The sequence below is a fragment of the Trichomycterus rosablanca genome, chromosome 6, assembly GCF_030014385.1.
Source record: "Trichomycterus rosablanca isolate fTriRos1 chromosome 6, fTriRos1.hap1, whole genome shotgun sequence".
NCBI classification, from domain to species: Eukaryota; Metazoa; Chordata; class Actinopteri; order Siluriformes; family Trichomycteridae; genus Trichomycterus; species Trichomycterus rosablanca.
This window is the reverse complement of record NC_085993.1, coordinates 14002005-14021831: the sequence shown is the minus strand read 5'-3', so window position 1 is coordinate 14021831 and position 19827 is coordinate 14002005. Positions and strand designations below refer to the sequence as shown.

The 19827-nt window shown below is 37.3% G+C and overlaps 1 protein-coding gene across 7 annotated transcripts in view; it reads left to right on the top strand.

Moving 5' to 3' along the window:
- LOC134316915 (R3H domain-containing protein 2) overlaps window positions 1-19827 on the top strand; it is a 62325-nt gene that overhangs the window by 22088 nt on the left and 20410 nt on the right. For 3 of the 7 annotated variants that reach the window (XM_062997460.1, XM_062997453.1, XM_062997456.1), the window contains exons 2-13: window positions 4086-4278; window positions 4679-4905; window positions 7100-7141; window positions 7662-7751; window positions 8295-8418; window positions 9992-10070; window positions 12055-12114; window positions 13755-13895; window positions 14190-14298; window positions 14947-15042; window positions 15462-15511; window positions 16982-17035. In XM_062997460.1, the coding sequence (XP_062853530.1) occupies window positions 4738-4905; window positions 7100-7141; window positions 7662-7751; window positions 8295-8418; window positions 9992-10070; window positions 12055-12114; window positions 13755-13895; window positions 14190-14298; window positions 14947-15042; window positions 15462-15511; window positions 16982-17035 (1013 nt within the window). In that variant the 5' untranslated portion in view covers window positions 4086-4278; window positions 4679-4737. Of the gene's footprint in view, window positions 1-3874; window positions 3948-4085; window positions 4279-4678; window positions 4906-7099; window positions 7142-7661; window positions 7752-8294; window positions 8419-9991; window positions 10071-12054; window positions 12115-13754; window positions 13896-14189; window positions 14299-14946; window positions 15043-15461; window positions 15512-16981; window positions 17036-19827 lie in introns of those variants that run through there. The other 4 variants (XM_062997455.1, XM_062997457.1, XM_062997459.1 and 1 more) reach the window with 4 other exon arrangements.

Genomic DNA, 19827 nt, shown 5'->3' with positions numbered 1-19827 from the left:
AGATGTTTTCTACAGCATCCATTATAATGCAAAATTAAAAAGCACATTTATTTCACCTCACAATATTTAGAAGGCTTTAGCATGCAGAGTAGTCCTCCAGTCAATCATTCAATATTTTACAGTGTGCATGTAGACTCATTTTAGATAAAGGTACTTCTGATCTTTATAGCTGGCAGCTGGTAGAGTGGGTGTTGCACAGCAATGTGTACTGTAGACTAGGGTTGGGCGATATTGCCGATTTTCATACCGTCATACCGTCTTCAGGAAATACCGCGGTATACGGTATTACCGCGGGGGTGGGTAGGGGGTGTCGCGGACAAACTTTACAGTGTACACACGAGTGTAATTACAATATTTCATTGTTTTATTATAAAAAGATTTAACAATCTGAACGTCAAACATTGCTTATCTTGTCTGATCTATAATAAATACACAAGTATAAATGCATGTGTATCAATTACACTTTAACACAAACATTAACACAACATTTTGGCATTGTAATCTCTCTCTGCCCACACAAAACAGAATAATAGCAGGCTACACACTTCAATATATTTCAAAAGTTAACTGCTTAGTTTATAGTTACAGGTGTTTCTTAAAAGTGTATGAACGTGTACGATTAGTTATGCCTGTAATCCAGAATTAAGTTCTATACCGTAACAAAAAATATGAATGTAAATGTTCATGTTGCAATGACGGTGATGTAAAATAATGTTAAAATAATTCAAAGTCCAAACATTTGAGTGGTTAACGAGAACGCTACTTTACATGTCACACAAGCTCAGTGCCAAACACGAACACAGAAACGGTACAAATCCAATCTATTCCCTACACACTTGCTCCCTACACCCTATAAAGCACTTAACATTCTTAAAGGGCCAGACTATATATTTTATAATTCAAATTACAAATTAGAGACATTCTTTTTTTCTTAATATAGCGCTTTTATTTAGGAAAAAATAGTTCTTACATGGGCAGGAAAATCTATGGCAGACAAGTCAGAACAGCGGATTGGGCGTAACGTTATTATTACTGTTTGCTCCTTTTTCTCAACACTTGTGCTCGATTTACACTGAAGATATATTTAGTAAATAAGTACATGTCCGCGCATGCACGCGCTTGTGTTCATTTCCGTTTGAACTGATAAAAAAATGTTCATTTTGAAAAATTAAAAGACGAGCCGTTTTTCAGTTTCTGCTTGTTAGCTCACAGCTAACGCTAGCCAGTGTGGCTCTTCACTCGTCTCTCTGTGTTATCACCAGTGAGCACCCCACAGCCAATCAGCGAGCTCCAACTGCCTACCCCTCCCACCCCTCCCTCACTGTGGATGCGTGCATGTCCTAAAGTCTCAGTTTTCAAGGTAAACCTGAAGCAGAAATTTGGCGCTTCACATTTAAAAAATACCGTCACCATTTTTGAATACCGTCACCATTTTTAAATACCGCGGTATACGGTAATATCGTCATACCGCCCAACCCTACTGTAGACCTGGCTTCTATCTCTCGGTTTGGTCAATGCCAGTGTTGAGTTTCACATATACAACCTGTGCCTGAATGGGTTTTCTCTGGCTACTCCAGTTTTGTTTCAGCTCCCAAAATGCAGAAAGTATATTGGCTGCTTTTAACTGCTCCACTAAACTCCCGTTTCAGGTGAAAGTAACTGAGTAAATTAGTACGTGGTTCTCTGTGATAGACAATAGGTGCATTGCAATCACTCCAGTGGTGGAATTCGAACATTTTAAGTGAGACTTCAAACCGTAGGGAGTGAAAACATTCAGTTCGAAGGGCGCTTCAAGCTGCATAGGGGGTACTGAGTAACGGTTTATCTCTACACAGGAAGTTGACAGAAAAGTTTACCTCAGTCATCACGTGTCTTGCAGGTTAAGACAGCTGGCAAGGAGAACACATCGCTGTACATGCTGGCTGCATTATCTGAGAGCAGCAAATAGTACGAGTGGGATTATGTCGGACTAATGTTTTATTAATCTTGGGTGAAAATTACCACTGGTGTGAAATTATCCAGTGAATGTCTAGAAATGCTGCAAAATTCGCCAGAAACAAATTAGCTTGTTAAATTTTACATAGCTAATCAGGAGCAATACAGCACAATGTAAACATGATGCAAATCTGTTGCATGTCAATGAAATCATGTTTATTCCCATATTACATTCATATAGGGCCTTACTAAATTCATGGGAAAATGTGCTTATTTTCACAGACCTTGTCTTTCAAAAATCACAGTTCACGGTAGTCATTAAATAACACTCATAAATTGATTGATATAATCAATGAAAGCTAAAATAGACAGCACAGCCTACCTTAACAGTTGAAAGATGAAAAATCCTGTCTGTGTTTTGACACACCCCACTCTGCGTCCACAGAATTGGTAGGTAGTTTTCCTAAATTAGTGACCCGAGTAGTGTTTTTCGCTGCTTTACACTTCGACATCTTGGACATTTTTGTCTAACCGATTGCTAATGTCGTTAGAGTTTATAAAGTAAGAAATAAAGTGTACATATACAAACTTTTGGGAGCATAATACTTTACTGTCTTGTTCTTTTAGGGCGCAGCACTCTATTTATCACGTATGTAGAGAAGCATACTTTTTCTTTGACCATGGAATCCCCAAAAGGACATGCACTCTACGTAGACACATACATCAAACATTGTCAACACACTACTAAAGTCTGTTACACTAGGACTGCCTCATGTTGCGCCTCATTTATGCTCTACTTGAATGAAAAATGTTAGATCCATAAGCACAAACCTTAAATTTTGAATTTCATAGCAGATTACATATTTCACAGCAAACAGCTCATTTCACGGTCCGTGACGTGAATTTCACGGCCGTATATCAGCTAGGGTCTTATACATACACACTCTGGAATTGAATCAAGCTGGTGTCTTATCCAATGTATATTCCTTCCTTGCTTCTAGTATACTCATCATTCTAAAAAACAGTGGTCACTTCAACCCGGTTAAACATTGCAAACTGGGTCTGTGTGTCTGTGTTTGTGTGTGCGTGTCCTTGCCAATGTAGTTGAGTAATTTTGATAAGCTGTTTTTAAACTGGACAGGCAGTCGATATGAGGATATGTGGTTACTGTGGTTACCTGTGTCGCCCCGAACACAATGTTCAGCACAGTTGGACGTGGTGTTTGTTTTTTATGAGGCGTCTGCAAAAACAGATGACCGATTCCTTCTCTTCTTCCCCAGTTTTGCTCACATTTATTTTTAATATTTTCTGTTGCACACACACACACACACACACACACTCTCACACACACTCTCACACACACATAACCACCCCAATGGTGGCAGCTGTGAATGACGTTTTTGTCTCCTTGGCAACCCCGGTGCCTGTGAAAAAGGGTAAAAAACAGACTGAGACAGAAAGGAGAGAGAGAAAAGGGAGTGAGGAGTAAGAGAAAGAAGGAAATAGTTCATTCATGAATCATTTCTCATTCATTGTCACTGCAGTATAAGAATATGCACTGAAATAACTAAAAACTGCTACAAACTCGTGCGTGTGTGTGTCTATCTGCATGAGCATGCATGTGTTGCTGCCAAGTTGTATAAGGGTGTGTGTGGGTGACTGGTCAGCAGTGTCATGATTCGCTGATGACGTCCTTTCTGCAGTTGGGGATCCCTCCTCTGTGTGCTCTGTCGTTCTCTTTCTCTCACTTTCTGTGTGTGTTGCTGCCAGTCGTTTGCTCTATTGCTCTCTCACACCACCCCCCTCCCTCGCCCCTCTCTCTGCAGTATGACGTCATTGTTGGAGTTTCCTCTCTTCTCACAGTTGCAGCATCTGCTGTTCTACTTCCTTCACTCTTACAGCCTTGTGTTGTTACAGCCTGACTTATGAATCATATTTTGTCTGCGTTTCCTGATTACAGGGCAGTGTTTGCATCGGGGCAGATGGCACACAGATGTCCGCACAGTCTAAACGTGAATAAGATTTTCTTGAAAATGATATTTTGCACATCATGTCCGTTTTGTTCTGTATTTACATTTAAAACTCCGTACTCTGTCTTAATTGTTTTGCTGACTTATTCATTGAAGTTCTTGCTTTGTGTTTTTGTTCAGCAAAATAGGTTTGGGTGACTGCGTGAAAAGGATATGCAGGATGCAGAAACATTGAGGACACACACTCTCGCCATGGCGTATCCCCCACCCCCTTCCCCTGTTTAAGAGCACCTGCCGTCAGCCATCTTGCCATCGGGGCTTCAGAGTGGAGCCCCACAATCCAGAGACACACCCCAACACACTACAGTCCCAGGTACTAAACCGTGTACTGATTTTTATGAAATGTTATGCAGCAGGGCTTTTCATGCAAGTTTTTGGGTTTGGTTGTGTTGGTATCAATATTGTCATAGTTTTTTGCTTCTGAACAGCCAGCAAGGGCTGCAATTGCAGCAGTAATGAAGAGTCCCTTCGGCCCACCTACTCAGCCAAACGTGTCTGTGTAGGTGGCGACTGGTTGATAGCCCAGCTCACTTTCAAATTATGAGTAGATACAATTAAAACTATGTTCTGTGTACATACATTCAGAATCTCGCAGCCATAACAGTAAAAATGGAAATATATAATGTACCCGTAATATAAAGACATTTATTGTAATAGCATTCTTGGATCTTTTTACTCACTTTTAACTCTATTTAACTCCTTGTGTTTCGCAGCCCTCTGTGTGTGCACAAGGTGTGTGTGAGTTGGGTTTCGGCCCCCTTCCTGTTGGAAGATGTCTGTGCTGATGCCCCTGGATGGGGTTGGAGAGGGCGAGAGTGCACCATCATCTGAAATTCCTGCTCCCAGCCGCTGTAAAGGGAGCGCCACCACACTGAATAAAGAGAACAACAGTGAGAACAACGGCACAGACCATGATGACAACGTCACGCAGGACACACAGGTAACACACCAACTACTGGTGACTGGAGACCACATCAGTGTTGTCAAACTATTCGATGTTCATTTTTAGGCTGTGGTCAGACACGTTTGAGAGAGCACGCTGAATGTCTAAAAGCAGCCTGGATGAAACATCAAAAAAGTTTTATTGTTCTGTAGTCTTATAGGAGGTGAGGGGACAGGCAGTAAACACGCAGTAAAAATGCACCCTTTAGAAAACATTGTAAATGCTTAATAAAAAAGGTGAACAGAGCTCAGTTGACCAAAACTATAAACTATGGCTGATGTGGAAAGCCTCATCATTGTTAGACCCCAGTGTTGTGTAGATAAAACATTGAGTTCCAAATTACCTAAATGAATTAACCAAAATTAGCTGGAGAGAAAGAGAGCTGAGTGATTTTGTAAAGGTGTGTGTGTGTCTGCGTGTGAGTAAGAGAGTCAGCTGTTTATTGACTTAAAATGTATTGCCTTAAGCATGAATTCCAGCAGGGGTCTTTGAGACCCCAAACAGAAGTTTATTATTCTTGATGTTGATGTACTATTTTGATTTTGTACTATGATTTGTATGGTGTATGTACGTATTTGTTTTGATTATTTGTCTTATGTAAAGCGTCTTTGAGTATCTTGAAAAGCGCTATATAAATAAAATGTATTATTATTATAAATAAGGTAGTGGAACACAAGATTAATGTAAAATATTGTTTATTTGCTGTTTTGACATAACTAGGAAAATTCATGAAGTATCAAGTTGATTAAAAAAGGCGAGGGATATTTTGTAAGCTGTTTGATAGTCTCTGGGCTGAGGGTTATTAAAACTGATTTATACATTGATTTTAAGGGGGGCACTGTGGCTCAGTGGGTAGTACTGTCACCTCACAGCAAGAAGGTCTTGGGTTCGATCCCCAGGTGGAGCGGTCTAAGTTCTTTCTGTGTGGAATTTGCATGTTCTCCTCGTGTCTGCGTGGATTTCCTACGGAAGCTCTTGTCCAAAAACATGCAAGTGAGGTGAATTGAAGATACTAAAATGTCCATGACTGTGTTTGACATTAAACTTGTGAACTGATGAATCTTGTGTAACCAGTAACTACCATTTCTGTCATGATTGTAGGTGTGTAAAACATGACATTAAAATCCTAATAAATAAATAAATATATATGTTGATTATGTTCAGTTATGCTGGGTTCCAGGGCACAGTGGAATAGCGGTAAATAAAAATGCAGACTAGTTAGCCAGAAGAAAAACAAGGCAAAATACAACAAGTACTAAAGTTCAATACATTACAGTACTAGAAAAGTGAAAATTGTATGGACCTCAAATAATAGCCATGAGATACATCTAAATATCAACAATAAACCAAGGACACATCAAGGAAGATGAGTAGACCAAGTTATACACACAAGATGCAGAATTGGTCATGCCAAAATATCTCACCAATATCATCCAACCTGCAAAAGATGTCAAACACCGATCACAATAAAGCATATTCTGATTAAGTGCCCCAAAAAGATACAACTACACAAACCTGAAACTGTAAAAGAAGCCCTTAAGAAAATACCAGAACAGAAATAATAAACAGAATAAAACATTACACCAATCATGCCATGAATGACACATGTTAAACATTGCATTGAAACTTAAAAACATCAATAAATCTTTAGTTGTAGTTTTATCTCATGAAGCTGTTTCTGCACTGTGCATTTACACATTTCACTAACCAATATCTCCTATTTAGAGAGCAAGATTCTTAAATGTATTTCAAGAAATGTATTAATGTATTCTTAACACCAAATAAAACAGAAGCGCTAATTTTTGGCTGCTTTTGTAATGTCAGAGCTTTTTGAGGAAAAAAAAACCAGATACAAACTAACTGAGGCAAAATGAAAAACTGGAAAACTCAATATTTTGAGTGGCTTACAAAAACCTCTTCCATGATATGGCCACAATGATGTCATTTGTCCACTTTCTCAGTGACCTTATTTAGATGCGAGTTATTTAAGGGGTTTGTAAGAACTGATATTGGAATAATTGTATGATTATGCCCATCTTTAGTGTGACCTGTTTACAGTTTTGCACATCAGGTTTTATTCTCTGTAAAATAATCTAAAATAATCATTTGGTTCTGCAAGTTACTGTAGTCACACTGCTTGTTTTCTGATTAGTAACCTTTGTACATTATTTGTCTTTTCTATTTTCCCTAGAAACGCTGTCAGAACCATGGCCATAGCAGGAAAAGAGCCAAGGTAAATGCTGATGCATGTTTCACTGGAGCACCTTTGGGTGTTTTCTAATCCCCTGGCAAAAAATCAAGTGTTCCCAAGAAAAGAAACACACATTCGATAACAACACGCACAACACGCAAGCATTGTAACCTGAACTGATTTTAAGCACTTGATCTGGATTTGAGTTTTTGTGGTATGTAAATGAATCATTTATTCATTTACATTATTTATTCATGCCTTATTGTTTTTTTTTCTTTGATGTGAAAAATTATGCAAAAATAATGTGATTTTGCCCCATGAACAGTGAAGCGCACAGTCATCAGTAAAAAAGGATTCCACTTTAGACTGAATTAGACTGAAGATTTAAACATTTCATATATCATTCAGACAATTCTCCTGAAAATCGTTTTAAGTTTTATGAATGTTTTAGTCTCTTTGAAATATTCATAATATATTGAATATGTTTAAAAAGTGAGCTTACTTGAAAAATTCCAGGGTTTTGTTAATGTAATCACAGTTTTGCTGATGTGTTTACTCTCAGTCCAATGCCAAGCTAAAACTGGTGAGAAGTCTAGCAGTGTGTGAAGAGTCTTCAGGCCTATTTCCTACTGATGGACCTCCAGAGAACCAGGTACTGCAGCATACTTTATTTATCTTTTCCATGCACTGTACTTTATCATAATAAAAAACCTTAAGCTAGTAGCCAGTTTCAGGTTAACATTTTAAACCAAATAATATGTGTAATAATATTTGATAAAAATAATAATAAGATTTAACATATAAGTACATACAGGCAGGTCAATAAAGATTAATAAAACTGAAATTACTGGAGGGGGACAGGGCAGATATGATCTACATCATGTTTTTCTTATTCCCCCATATTAAAATTGTCATCAAATGTCCCTCCCTTAATAAAATATTGTACAGGATCATTCAAAAGATGCTGTCTATGAAAGTATTTATTTAAATGATTTTTTTTTTGTAAAAATATATTTCTTACTATACGTTATAATTATTGTAATAAGTAATTACTCCTTAATATATATTAAATATAATTATTAAATATAATAATTAATAAATTATTAAATATAACAATAAATTACTAAATATAATAATTAATACATTATTAAATATAATAATTTTGTAAAAGATTTTTCCACTTAACTGTTTTTAGGACATTATACAGCTCCACATCAGTTGTCCATCAGACAAAGAAGAGGAGAAGTCATCAAAAGATGAGTACGAAAGTGAAGAGCGGGAGAAAAAGGACAAGACTCCACACAGGATGCTCTCACGTGGTAAGTGTTCCACTGTTCCACTGTGTTTTGTGATAGTCACCCTGTAGCTATCCAGTATTATATCTCAAATACTATGAGATAAAGGAGATTATAGTTGACTTATAGGTCTGAGATGTTAAAACTTCCATGTTGGTGTCTTTGGGCTTTGCAGCACTGTGCCATTAGAACAATGACGTTCAGGCACTCGTAGTCTTGTTTACTGTATTTATAATTGGTTTAATAAAGGCTGATAGATACAGTATGGTGGTTGTTCTAGACTTGGCTACGACAGACCTTACTAAAAATATAGATGTTCTTTCTGGTAATGGGGATAGACATTATGTTTTAAATACCCTACTAGCTTGTGGGTACCTTCCAGAGTAAAGGAGAAGGTTTTGATGCACACACAAAAATACAGTGATTTATGAAACGATGGAAAGAGTAAGATTCAGAATTTTGGTCTATTAAAGATGTGTTAGGTCACCAATGCATTTCCTTGTACTGAGAAAAGAACTGAGAATCATTTTACCTGACACTTACTATGTTAATCTAAGAGTGATTGTTTCCATTACTGAATGTTTAAAATGTTACTATATAAGCTCAAAAGTAAAACAACACAACACAGTCTAGAAGTAAATCTAGAGGTAAAGAGAATATCTTACAAAAACTGCTCTCAGGTCGTTTAAAACACTGCAGCAATAGTGCTGAACAGTTCTAAAAAATTAAAGAAAGAAAAAATTGGTGACATTTTTGGTATACTTTGCACATTTTTGGACATAAATGCAGACATATTGCGGTAATAAAGTGTAGGCTGCAATGTGAAGCTGTGAGCAAGCAAACAGTCAACAAAACCTAGCTTAACATACTAATTTACATGCAGTAATTCAGCATCGTCATGCAAGTCTTACTGGCCCTGTTTTCAGTCTGTTGCTTTATAAAGGGTGTTTAATATTTTTATTTAATTTTTTTGGCAATTTTTTTTGTTCACATAGCAAGGAGTGTCGAAACTACTACAAGAAATGTCTAATCCTAAAGCCTAAGGGTTATGATATACAGCTATTTAGAGCTTAATTTACAACCTTTCAGTAAAGAACTAATTTAGGTGGATGATTGCTACAGTTGCCCTCAGCCTTGCTTTACTTTTTTGATTTGCTTTACCTTCTTTCCTCCTCTATAAGCTAGAAAAGCACTCATGATTTTGTAATTGCCAGGTCTTTGGTTAGTTTGTGCTCTAGGCCCTTTACATGCAACAGATACTTGCCTATCTCTTAAGGACCCACTGGCACTACAAGACCCCAAAATGAAGTCAGTTAAATTGCATGGAAATTGGCAGCCACTTTAATGAAATTAGAATACTGCTCTTTTTTGTGAGAAGGAATTTTTCAAATGAATCACATTTTATTATGAATGACATTGATGCAGCCAGTTAGGATTTACTGCCATTTAGCCTTTTGTGTGGGGCACACAACCAGAAAAAAATGTTTTATTATTATTATTTTTTTTTAAAGAAATTGTACTGCCTTTGTATGGGTCTGCAAGAATGATGTTGAGGCAGTGAATGGAACTTAATGCCGTGTTTTGTTTTCTCCTGCAGATTCCAGCCAGGAGTACACAGACTCTACAGGCATAGATGTGCATGAATTTTTGGTGAACACACTGAAAAATAACCCCAGGTACAAATAACACAACTCACATAAGTATGACTTGAGCCTCTGTACACTTCTGTACTGTATCACTGAAGCTTTAGTTATTTTTCTTGACTGATTTAAAACTTGGCTGGTTAAAATCTTACTTATCAAGCAAATCTCATATTTCACTTATCAAGCAAGGGCAGTTGTAGCCTAGCGGTTAGAGTACTGGGCTAGTAAGCAGAAGGTTGCTGGTTCAAACCCACCACTGCCAGGTGTCCACTGTTGGGCCCTTGAGCAAGGCCCTTAACCCCTTAACCCTCAATTGCTTAGACTGTATAATGTAAGTCGCTTTGGATAAAAGCGTCTGCTAAATGCTGAAAATGTAAAATGTAAAAGCAAATCTCTTATTTTCTTGTTTTTTGAAGTAAAATAGGTAACCACAATCTTAGCAAAGTATTTAAAATACATTTGCAATCCTTAGGGTTGTACGACTTAAAATGGAAATTTCTCATTAGGCCTTCATTGATTAATTAGGATGACAGTTCAAGAGTGTAATAAATTATCTGTTTAAACTTCTTCTTCTCAGAGAAGCTATTAATAAAAGCTAATCCGTGTTTTTAAATAAAAAAAGTTTGCATTTTCCACAAATTTTTTTTTTTTTAAACGACAGTGAAGAGGAAACTGTTGAGGTCAAGTCAAGAACTGAAAGACCAAGAAATTCTTATTATAAAATGTGGTCTGGCTCCTTTCTGTGTGAAGTTTTCATGTTCTCCCCGTGTCTGCGTGGGTTTCCTCTCGGAGCTTCGGTTTCCTCCCACAGTCCAAAGACTGCAAGTGAGGTGAACTGGAGACACAAAATTGTCCATGACTGTGTTTGGCGTAAAAGACTTGTGCTGATGAATCTTGTGTAACCAGTGATTACCTGTTCTGTCATGAATGTAACCAAAGTGTGTAAAACAGGATGGTAAAATCCCAATAAATTAAATAATAATATTATAAAATGTCATTAATGCTTGCCAAAAAGCCAAATGCTTATATATGATGGCATGGACCTGCAGGACGGTTCAGCTGACACAGAAGTGGTGGTGCATCATTCTACTTTGCAGCACTGCTTGCTTAAACATGATTCTCCTGGAAGATTCTTTAGAATAAAGCCTAATTATTGACCTTTATGAACATTTTATGAAAAAATAAACACCTTACTAACTGTTGGGCATGTGGGAAGATCTAATATGCTTTGGGATTGTGTGGCAGCCAGTGGCACAAGAATCAATGCATACGTAGATGGAGGAATAATGGATTCCACCAAATGTCATCAAATTCTGAAAGCAAAACCGGAGCTGGAAAGAGAAGTATTACAACTTGTTAGAGATACACAATTGGAAGATTTTGAAGTGGTGTTTACAGTCCCCTGATATCTGCTGCTGATTTGTTGGAAGATCTTAAGTTTGTTGTGCATTCAATACAGCACAGGAATATCCTGCCTTGTACCCAGTGTTTCTGGGTGGCACCAGACCCAATGTGACCTTGATGTGGATGAATTGGTTATTGAGAATAAATAAAAGAAAGAAAAAGCATCCTGGCTTTCTACAAATGTGTTTGCAAGCTGTGACATCTGCTGGTGGGTTAGAACCTACTTACTAATATAGTAGGATATTCTGTTCCATGTTTTTGGGAAGTTGGACAGAACTGATGTATGCTGGAAAAGCCACATGAAGATACAACTTAAACTCTTCAGACAGTGACCTGAGATGAGCTTTGAGTCCAGGTTCTTAGAACCCACATTGCCACTATCTGCTGCGCCAACGTTCCACCAGCTGCTAGGAATACATTTCTGTACAAGTATTTCCGTACAAACATAAAGTAGATGTGGATAGTTTTATTATGTGCAGGGGTCTGCAGTCTTACTTCGGAGATTCAGAGAGGGTCTAAGTTGACTGATTAAAATGCTGTTGCTGTTTAGTCTTAAATATGTCTGCTGGGTTCTCCTTTTCTGACCTCGATTTATGTCCTCCCACTTTCATAGGGATAGAATGATGCTGCTGAAGCTGGAACAGGATATACTGGAGTTCATTAACGATGACAAGTGAGTAAATGTTATATACTGTAACTGTACTACAGAGATATCAATACTGGGTAGGACATTCCTCTCAAAACAGATTGCATTACCTTTTCGGTTTCAAAGGATACCTTTGGAATTTTCACACCATGTTAGCATGAATTTGTGACATAACTGCTGCTGACTGCTATCAGCTGCATGTTCATGCTGGAAGTCCCTGGATGGTGCACCTCCAGGTTCACACCTATCTGTGCTGTTCCTGTGTCATTTCATTTCTTTTGTTGTAAGCTTTGTTGTAAGCTTTTGCCCACTGTAGTCTTACATTTTTGATCTTGGCTGACATAAGTGGAATTTGTAGTCTTTCTAGAGTTCAGCCATTGAAGCTCATTGAAGTATGAGTTTGGACATTGTGTCTGCCTGAAAACCTAGTCAGCTTTCTACATAGACAGCATTTTACATCATCCTGTGTGTGCTTCTGAGAAGAAGGCTGTCTGAATTCTTAGATGCCTTAAATGCTGCCTACTTAGGTGCCTTATTTCGAAGCTATAAACTGACTGAGCATCCGATGGCGGATGAATGCGGGGCAACAAACAAGTTATTTTGAAATGTAAATACATTTTAATAGATTTTTAATTTGTATAAAGGTGCAATTGAAATGTATTTGCACATGGAGATGTTAGCTTGCATGCTAGTGGGTTGTGTCACCTCAGCCCATGGGTTTAAATGGCCTGTGGCTAACTGTGTTAGCTTAGACAGCAATTACGTCACCACAGTTTTTGCTTACTAAGTAGTGTGTCTGAATAACCTGCCTTAAGTTTGATTTCTTATTAGAATTCTCTCTACTTAAGGGGCTGCCTAGGTAGGCAGTAGGCAGCAAGGTAGCTCGCTAGGTTTTTTTCGGACAGACCCCTTGTGCTAGCTTGAACCATTCTCTTTTTTAACAAGGTGTGTTTTTGCCACAGGACTACTGCTTACTGAATGTTTTTTGGCTCTATTTTCTGTAACAATATATACACATCAGCAGTTTCAGACAAACCTAAACCAGCCAGTCTGGTGCAACCAACCATGCCATGGTCAAAGGTGGTATCTTAACTCTAGTATTATATTTTGAGGTCAAAGTAATCATCAGAAAGTCAAAAATTTTAAAGCAAAAAATTTTAAGCAAAACAGATATTTAGAAATTCAGTATGTAAAGTCTTCTAATGTTAGCTAGATAAAATTTAATGGATAATGTGAAATATTCTAATATAAAATACTGGTATATACTGGTGTATATAACATTTGTAGAATTGGCTCTGGCTCTGGATAAACAAATTGGCAAAATGAATGCGAGCGTTTTAGCCTCTCTTAAATAAATTAATGTGAATATGGCAAGGCGCCAATGAAATCTCAGTCATGTCTACCTAACATGAAGCTACTCGGAGTATTAGTACTTTGTTCGCTGGCCTGCTAGTACTGGAAAACTAGAGGACATTCAACACAATGATCAACCAGTTTGGCAAGATTTTGTGCTAACTAAACTTTTGGCAAAACAGTGTGATGGTGGAAGGCTATGTGAGATGTGTGATAGCTTAAATTTTTCTTAGGTAAAGCAGTATTAATAGTAATAGTGAAAATAGGATTTTCAGGTGTTCTTACAGAGTTCTGTTGTTCATCTTTATTTTAAGTAATCAGTATAAGAAGTTTCCCCAGATGACCTCGTACCATCGCATGCTGCTTCATCGAGTAGCAGCTTATTTCGGTATGGACCACAATGTGGACCAAACCGGCAAAGCAGTCATCATTAACAAGACTTGCAACACTCGCATGTAAGAACTCTTCTACTTAGTATGTTTTTAATCCTTTAAAAGAGTGATCCATTAAATGACTTTGTTTTTGGAATTTGTAATTTTCTTTAGAAAGTCTTTATTGTTTAAGCTAAATGGAAAGCAAATAATTACACAGTATGGCATAGAATTTGACGCCTACCTCGTAATCACTGAAAATGCACAGAACAGTCTATAACTGGCTTCAGCAAAACAAGAATTTTCCTCTATATGTATTGTTATTATAACCATCCATGACTAACCAATTTACATTAAGCCATTTTCTCACCTTGTCAGTCCTGAGCAAAGATTTTCTGAGCACATTAAGGATGAGAAAACTATGGATTTCCAGAAAAAGTTCATCCTCAAGAGAGATGATGCAAGCATGGACAAAGATGATAACCAGGTGAGAATTTAGAATTGGCCTAATGGTGGCGCTGTAGCCTATTGTCAAACTTCAAGGTACATATCTCCTACCTCAGTATGCCGTAGGAACCATATAGCTCCGTCCATTTAAATTTTGAGCTAATGTGCATAATATGCAAAGTCAGATGCCAATCAAAAACATGGGTGGAGCAAGCCATTAAGCGCACCTACTGCTGTAACTCAGAAAACATTGCACATTGCAAGACATCATGGGCAGTTCAGAGGTTACGCAAACAAATATTGTCCGATTGACGTGAACCTTAAAGTATAGACACTTGTTTATATGAGACTCTGTGATGTGTTTTATATTTTGATGGGGGGCTGTAAGCATTTATTGGTTAACCTTCAATTAATGATGATCAGTTACAAAAAACTGGCAAAATTTGCACCCTAGTATCAGTACTAGATAAGGAATCAGTATTTTAATTGAATTGTATGACACAAAATGACACGTCAGCCATTAAATTTTAACCATACTATTTGTAGAATTTGTACTTTTTGCAGTTCTCTTAGCTCCAGTTAGCTTAGGCTCTGTTATGCCAACTGTGAGCAAATTCCAGTTAGTTTTTGTCAACAAACGGCTTTAAACTCTTCATATGAGCCTAACAGCTTCTTGTGTATGATTTAGATTCGGGTTCCTCTGCAGGATGGTCGTCGCAGTAAGTCTATTGAAGAGAGAGAAGAGGAATACCAGCGCGTCCGAGATCGGATCTTTGCACGAGAAGTAAGTGAAAAAGAAATATGGCGCTTACACTAAGCTTCAGTTTTCTTGACAGCCTGCTGTAAAAAGAGTCTTTGTTACCCATAACTGTCCCAATATGTACTAATTCTAATGTGCATTAACTTTTCTGTTATTGAAGACAAACAACTGCTATGAAGTGATTTTTCTGATTTATTAAGCTGTTTAGAAACTCAAAGAAAGAAAGACTTTTATTATTGATATTTATCATTTGCTGTGCACAGGCGTTTGCTTTGATTAAAATGTAATTTTAACAGTCAGGTTTAAAAGCTTCTGGGTAAAAGCTGATTCTTTAAAAATAAATTCAAAATTGTTGGATATTTGTAAATATAAAAAATAAACTGACATCTTTAAACAAGTTTTTGGGGATTCAGCTCAGCTTCAGAGCTGTTCGTAATGTGCAGGTGTTTTTTTCTTCACAGTCTTCTCAAAACGGATACCTCAACGACAACAGGTAAGATATACCTACACTTGTGAGCAATGCTGGTTTAAACCAGTTTTTTTGGGGCACAAGTTCACAATTTTTCTATTCTGGCAATGTGGAAAGCTGTACCTGTTTATATAGGGATTTTTTTGTGGATTTTTTTTTTTTATTTTTTTTTTTTTTTATAATTATAAGGTTTCAAAAGTATGTGGACACCTCGTAATTATTAGTTCAGATAATTCAGACACATCTATCACAGCCTTAATAGGTTACAACTTGTTGGAAAATAAAAGGGCCTTTTCCAAACTGCTTCTACCAAGACTGTGTCCCCGTGTACATACACACACGGTTTGATAAGTTTGGTGTAAAGTTACACAAATAGCCTTTACAAATCCCAGGCCTCAACTCAACTCAACACTTTTGAAATATATTGGAGCATCGATTGTAAGCCAGGCCTTCTCGTCCAACATTAGTGCCTGACCTTACAAATGCTCTTTTGACTGAATGGGCACAAGCAAACTTAAAAATCTTGTGGAAAGCCCTTCCTGGAAAGTAAAGGCTGGATTGAGGGCTTAATGTCCCACAAGCAGGAGCTTATCTGGCACAGTCCACCACCACTGATATCCAGGTTTAAATTTCAGAAGGGATATTGACCGACTGGGCATTTACACAGACATTATTGGATATGTCTGGTGGGTGACAAAAGCCCTGCGATGGATTGGTGCCCTTTCCAAGGTATTCCTGCCTTGAGCTCAGTGTTTCCCGGTAAAAACGGATCCACTGTGACTGACCAAGATAAAGTAATTTACGGTAATTAAAAGAAATGTAAACATGGCCTATAAGATTATGGTCTGGTATCCACATACGTATAGAGTACCTCTCTCCAACATTGTCCGCTTACACATACTGCTGGAGTGGTTGGTTTTCTTATGGCCTTGTAAGATTTCTGTTGGTATATTTATCAGTTGAGTTAAGCAAAATACATCATTTTTATATTTTTTAGGTGGTTGCATTTTTTCATAAATTTTTTGTTTAATTCCTTTGTTGCTGCAGACTAGTAAGAATGTGCACTCTTGCTACATTGGTTTTGCCACATTTTTAGAAGACGCTGTAAATCCAAAAAAACCTTAAATTTGATTTTGTTTGTAGTGTTCCCATAGAACAGAAGTTATATGTTCAAAAGATTATTTTTCACTAAATATTAGTAAAAAAATGCTAGCCATAAAATAACCTGAAAAAAGTTTACTAATTTTTTTTGCTAAAAAATGATTGATGCTGCTGATCTTGGCCAGGTTGAACATGTTCAGACTCCAGACATTAATAAAGTTTAGCCTAGGCTTGATCTGGGAAGTCTTTTGTTTTTGTTGCATTCTTCTCTTTCTGTTTTTCTGATCTCACCAAATGCACATGAACAAACTCCCAAACACACGTTGACCCACTTCCTCCAGCCCACACTGTTCAGTAACGTCCAGCCTTTCTCTTCCCAATGTGACCCCACAGACTTTCCACAGAAGGCTGCTACTCTTCCTCTCATAAGAGAAGGCAAATCTTTAGGTACTAAGTGTGTGCTGTGTGTTTCCATACGCATTGCCGTGGTGAGCGTGTGTGCGCTTGCCATCAGCTCGGTGCATGGCTGCTATGTGAATCTGAACTAGATCTTTTCATCGGGGAGGGGCTTGTTAAGTCACGACCGTTTTGCCACTATTCTCTGATTGTGCACTTGGGTTTGTGGGTAGGTGGGTGTTTTATGTGTGTGTGTGTGGGGGGGGGGGGGGCAGGCAATGCCTGGTTGCTATGGGAAATGTTGTGGAATTGTCATGTTATACAGTAATGCAACAGTGTTGTTAACGAGTGCATGCTGTGGACTTACTGCAGTGTGTCAGTGTCTTCCTGCCATTCTCATGACTCTAATGTATCTGGAAAGTGTGTTTGCAGTTTATTAGTGTAAGAGAGAGAAAATGGCAGAAATGGAGGGCAACAAACGCTCTTCATCTGTGTCTCTTCAGCAGCAGAAATAAGCTGTACAGGCAGCAGTTCATCTAGTAATTACACAAACGTTCACAATATTACTACACACACACACACGCGCAATGAATTACAACCATGAAACATTGATTAATTCTTAATCCACAGACTAATCACCTCTGAAAAATATGTAAGGTAAATTTCATTTACTTAATAGATTGTATTCGGATGCATTTAAATATTAATCAGGTATAAAATTAACATGTTATTTTACAATGGCACCAAATGAGCAAACATGCACGTTGTCTTGTGTAAAACAGGATAGTAGAATACTGCTGCTTTTATAAGCAAAACGACGGACCCACGGTAGTAGTTTTTAAACAATAATGTGTAATATTTTTACTTTATTAAATATAAACTAGCTCAGGTCTATTTTTTGCACTGAATAGATGTGTTTGTTTATGGTGTATGTAAATTGTTGCTTTAACACTACAGTTTCCTTCTGGGGATTAATAAACTAATCAAATCAATTATTTTAGGGGCTATCTGAATCTTTGTTTAAAACAATCCTAAAATAGCAGGATATATACAGATAGCTACAGGAAATAAAAATGTCTCACTTCAGGAAAAGATGTGTAAACCTGACTTTGTTAGATATAGAAGAAGAAAAAGAATATAAACTTTATTTGTCATATATACATATACAGATGTACAGAACAATGAAATTCTTTCTTCGCATATCCCAGCTTGTTTGGAAGCTGGGGTCAGAGCACAGGGTCAGTCATTGTACGGTGCCCTCCGAGCAGATAGGGTAAAGGGCCTTGCTCAAGGACCCAACAGTGGCTGCATAGCAGAGCCTGCATTTGAACTGGGGGGGAAGCAGTATTTTCCATATTCTGACCAGTATTCAGTTTAAACAGTACAAATACTAGATATTTAATGTTTCAACTAAACAGTAGTATTATTGTTCCAAATTAAATTGGTACAGGTGTGCTTTTATCTCACCATTCCTTTTAACATTGTTCTGTTATTATTTGAGAACTAAGGACAGCAACTGTTGTTGTAAAAATAGTTTTTGCTCACTTGATAAAAACACAGCAATTTCTAAAGTGAATGAATAAATTATAACTATAAATATCATCAAGTATATGCCATTAATGTAGCCATAGATGCTTGTATGGCAATAAAAATAAATACAACTAGTACTTCTCCTGTTTGAAATCACACATTTGCTGGTCAGCAGTCTCTTATTGTGTATTGCTCATCATAATGTTCAATAGGAGACGGGCATGGATTGCAGGCAGGCCATTATAGCCCATGCACGTTTTAAAAACTATATAGCCTTGCAGATTTAACACAGGTAGTCACACAAAGTTTTCAGATCAAAGGACATAGATCTACTTGGATAGACATGGAGGAGTGAGGGAGTGGAAACTCATGCAAAGTTTGTGGATATGATATGTGGCCTCTGCTTTGTGTAAAATAGTATTAACTTGTGTTTGTAGATGCAGGGAGTGTTTACTGCCAAGGGTTTTCTGAAGTATTTCCACTTAGCCTATGTCATTATATTCATCACAGAATTGTGCCAGTTTTTTATTAATGCATACTAAGTTCAGAAATTCCTCAGACCTTTTGACTTTTTGCGCACTTGTTGTGAAGTTAAATGAATGTTATTTAATGAAAATTTGTCTCTTGTTTGTATAATTTTTTTTGTTCTTTTTTTTATGTTAGGTTAGACTACGGGTGCTCCGGTTTTCTCCCACAGTCCAAAGACATGCAAGTGAGGTGAATTGGAGATACTAAATTGTCCATGACTGTGTTCGATATTACCTTGTGAACTGATAAATCTTGTGTAATGATTAACTACCGTTTCTGTCATGAATGTAACTGAAGAGTGTAAAACATGACGTTAAAATTCAAATAAAACAAACTTTGCTCCTCACATCCCCTTAATTAAACATTTAATGTTTCATATGGTCTCTCTCTTAAATTGAACATCCAGGAATTTTGTTCATAAGAACTACTGTCTAGCAGTGGGACAAGTTTTAATCCATTAGAAAATGTGTTAGGAAAGGACAAAACACACACACACACACACCATGTCAGATGTTTAAAAAATAAATATGAAAGAAAGCCTTCAGGGTTCCTGCAGTCCTTTATACTGTTTTAGTTATCATGAAAAAAGAAAACTGTGATGGGACATTTTTGTCATGCAACCTTTCTCTGTTACTTTTGTAAATTGTACCTGAATCGAATGTGTGATATCACTATATAAAATAAATTAAATGATTTTCCTAGTCTGCTTCTGTGCAGAGGGAAAGCACAGAATGTTAGTGTCTTATCTTAATGGGTAATCATAGTGCATTGTGCTGTTTTTGTTT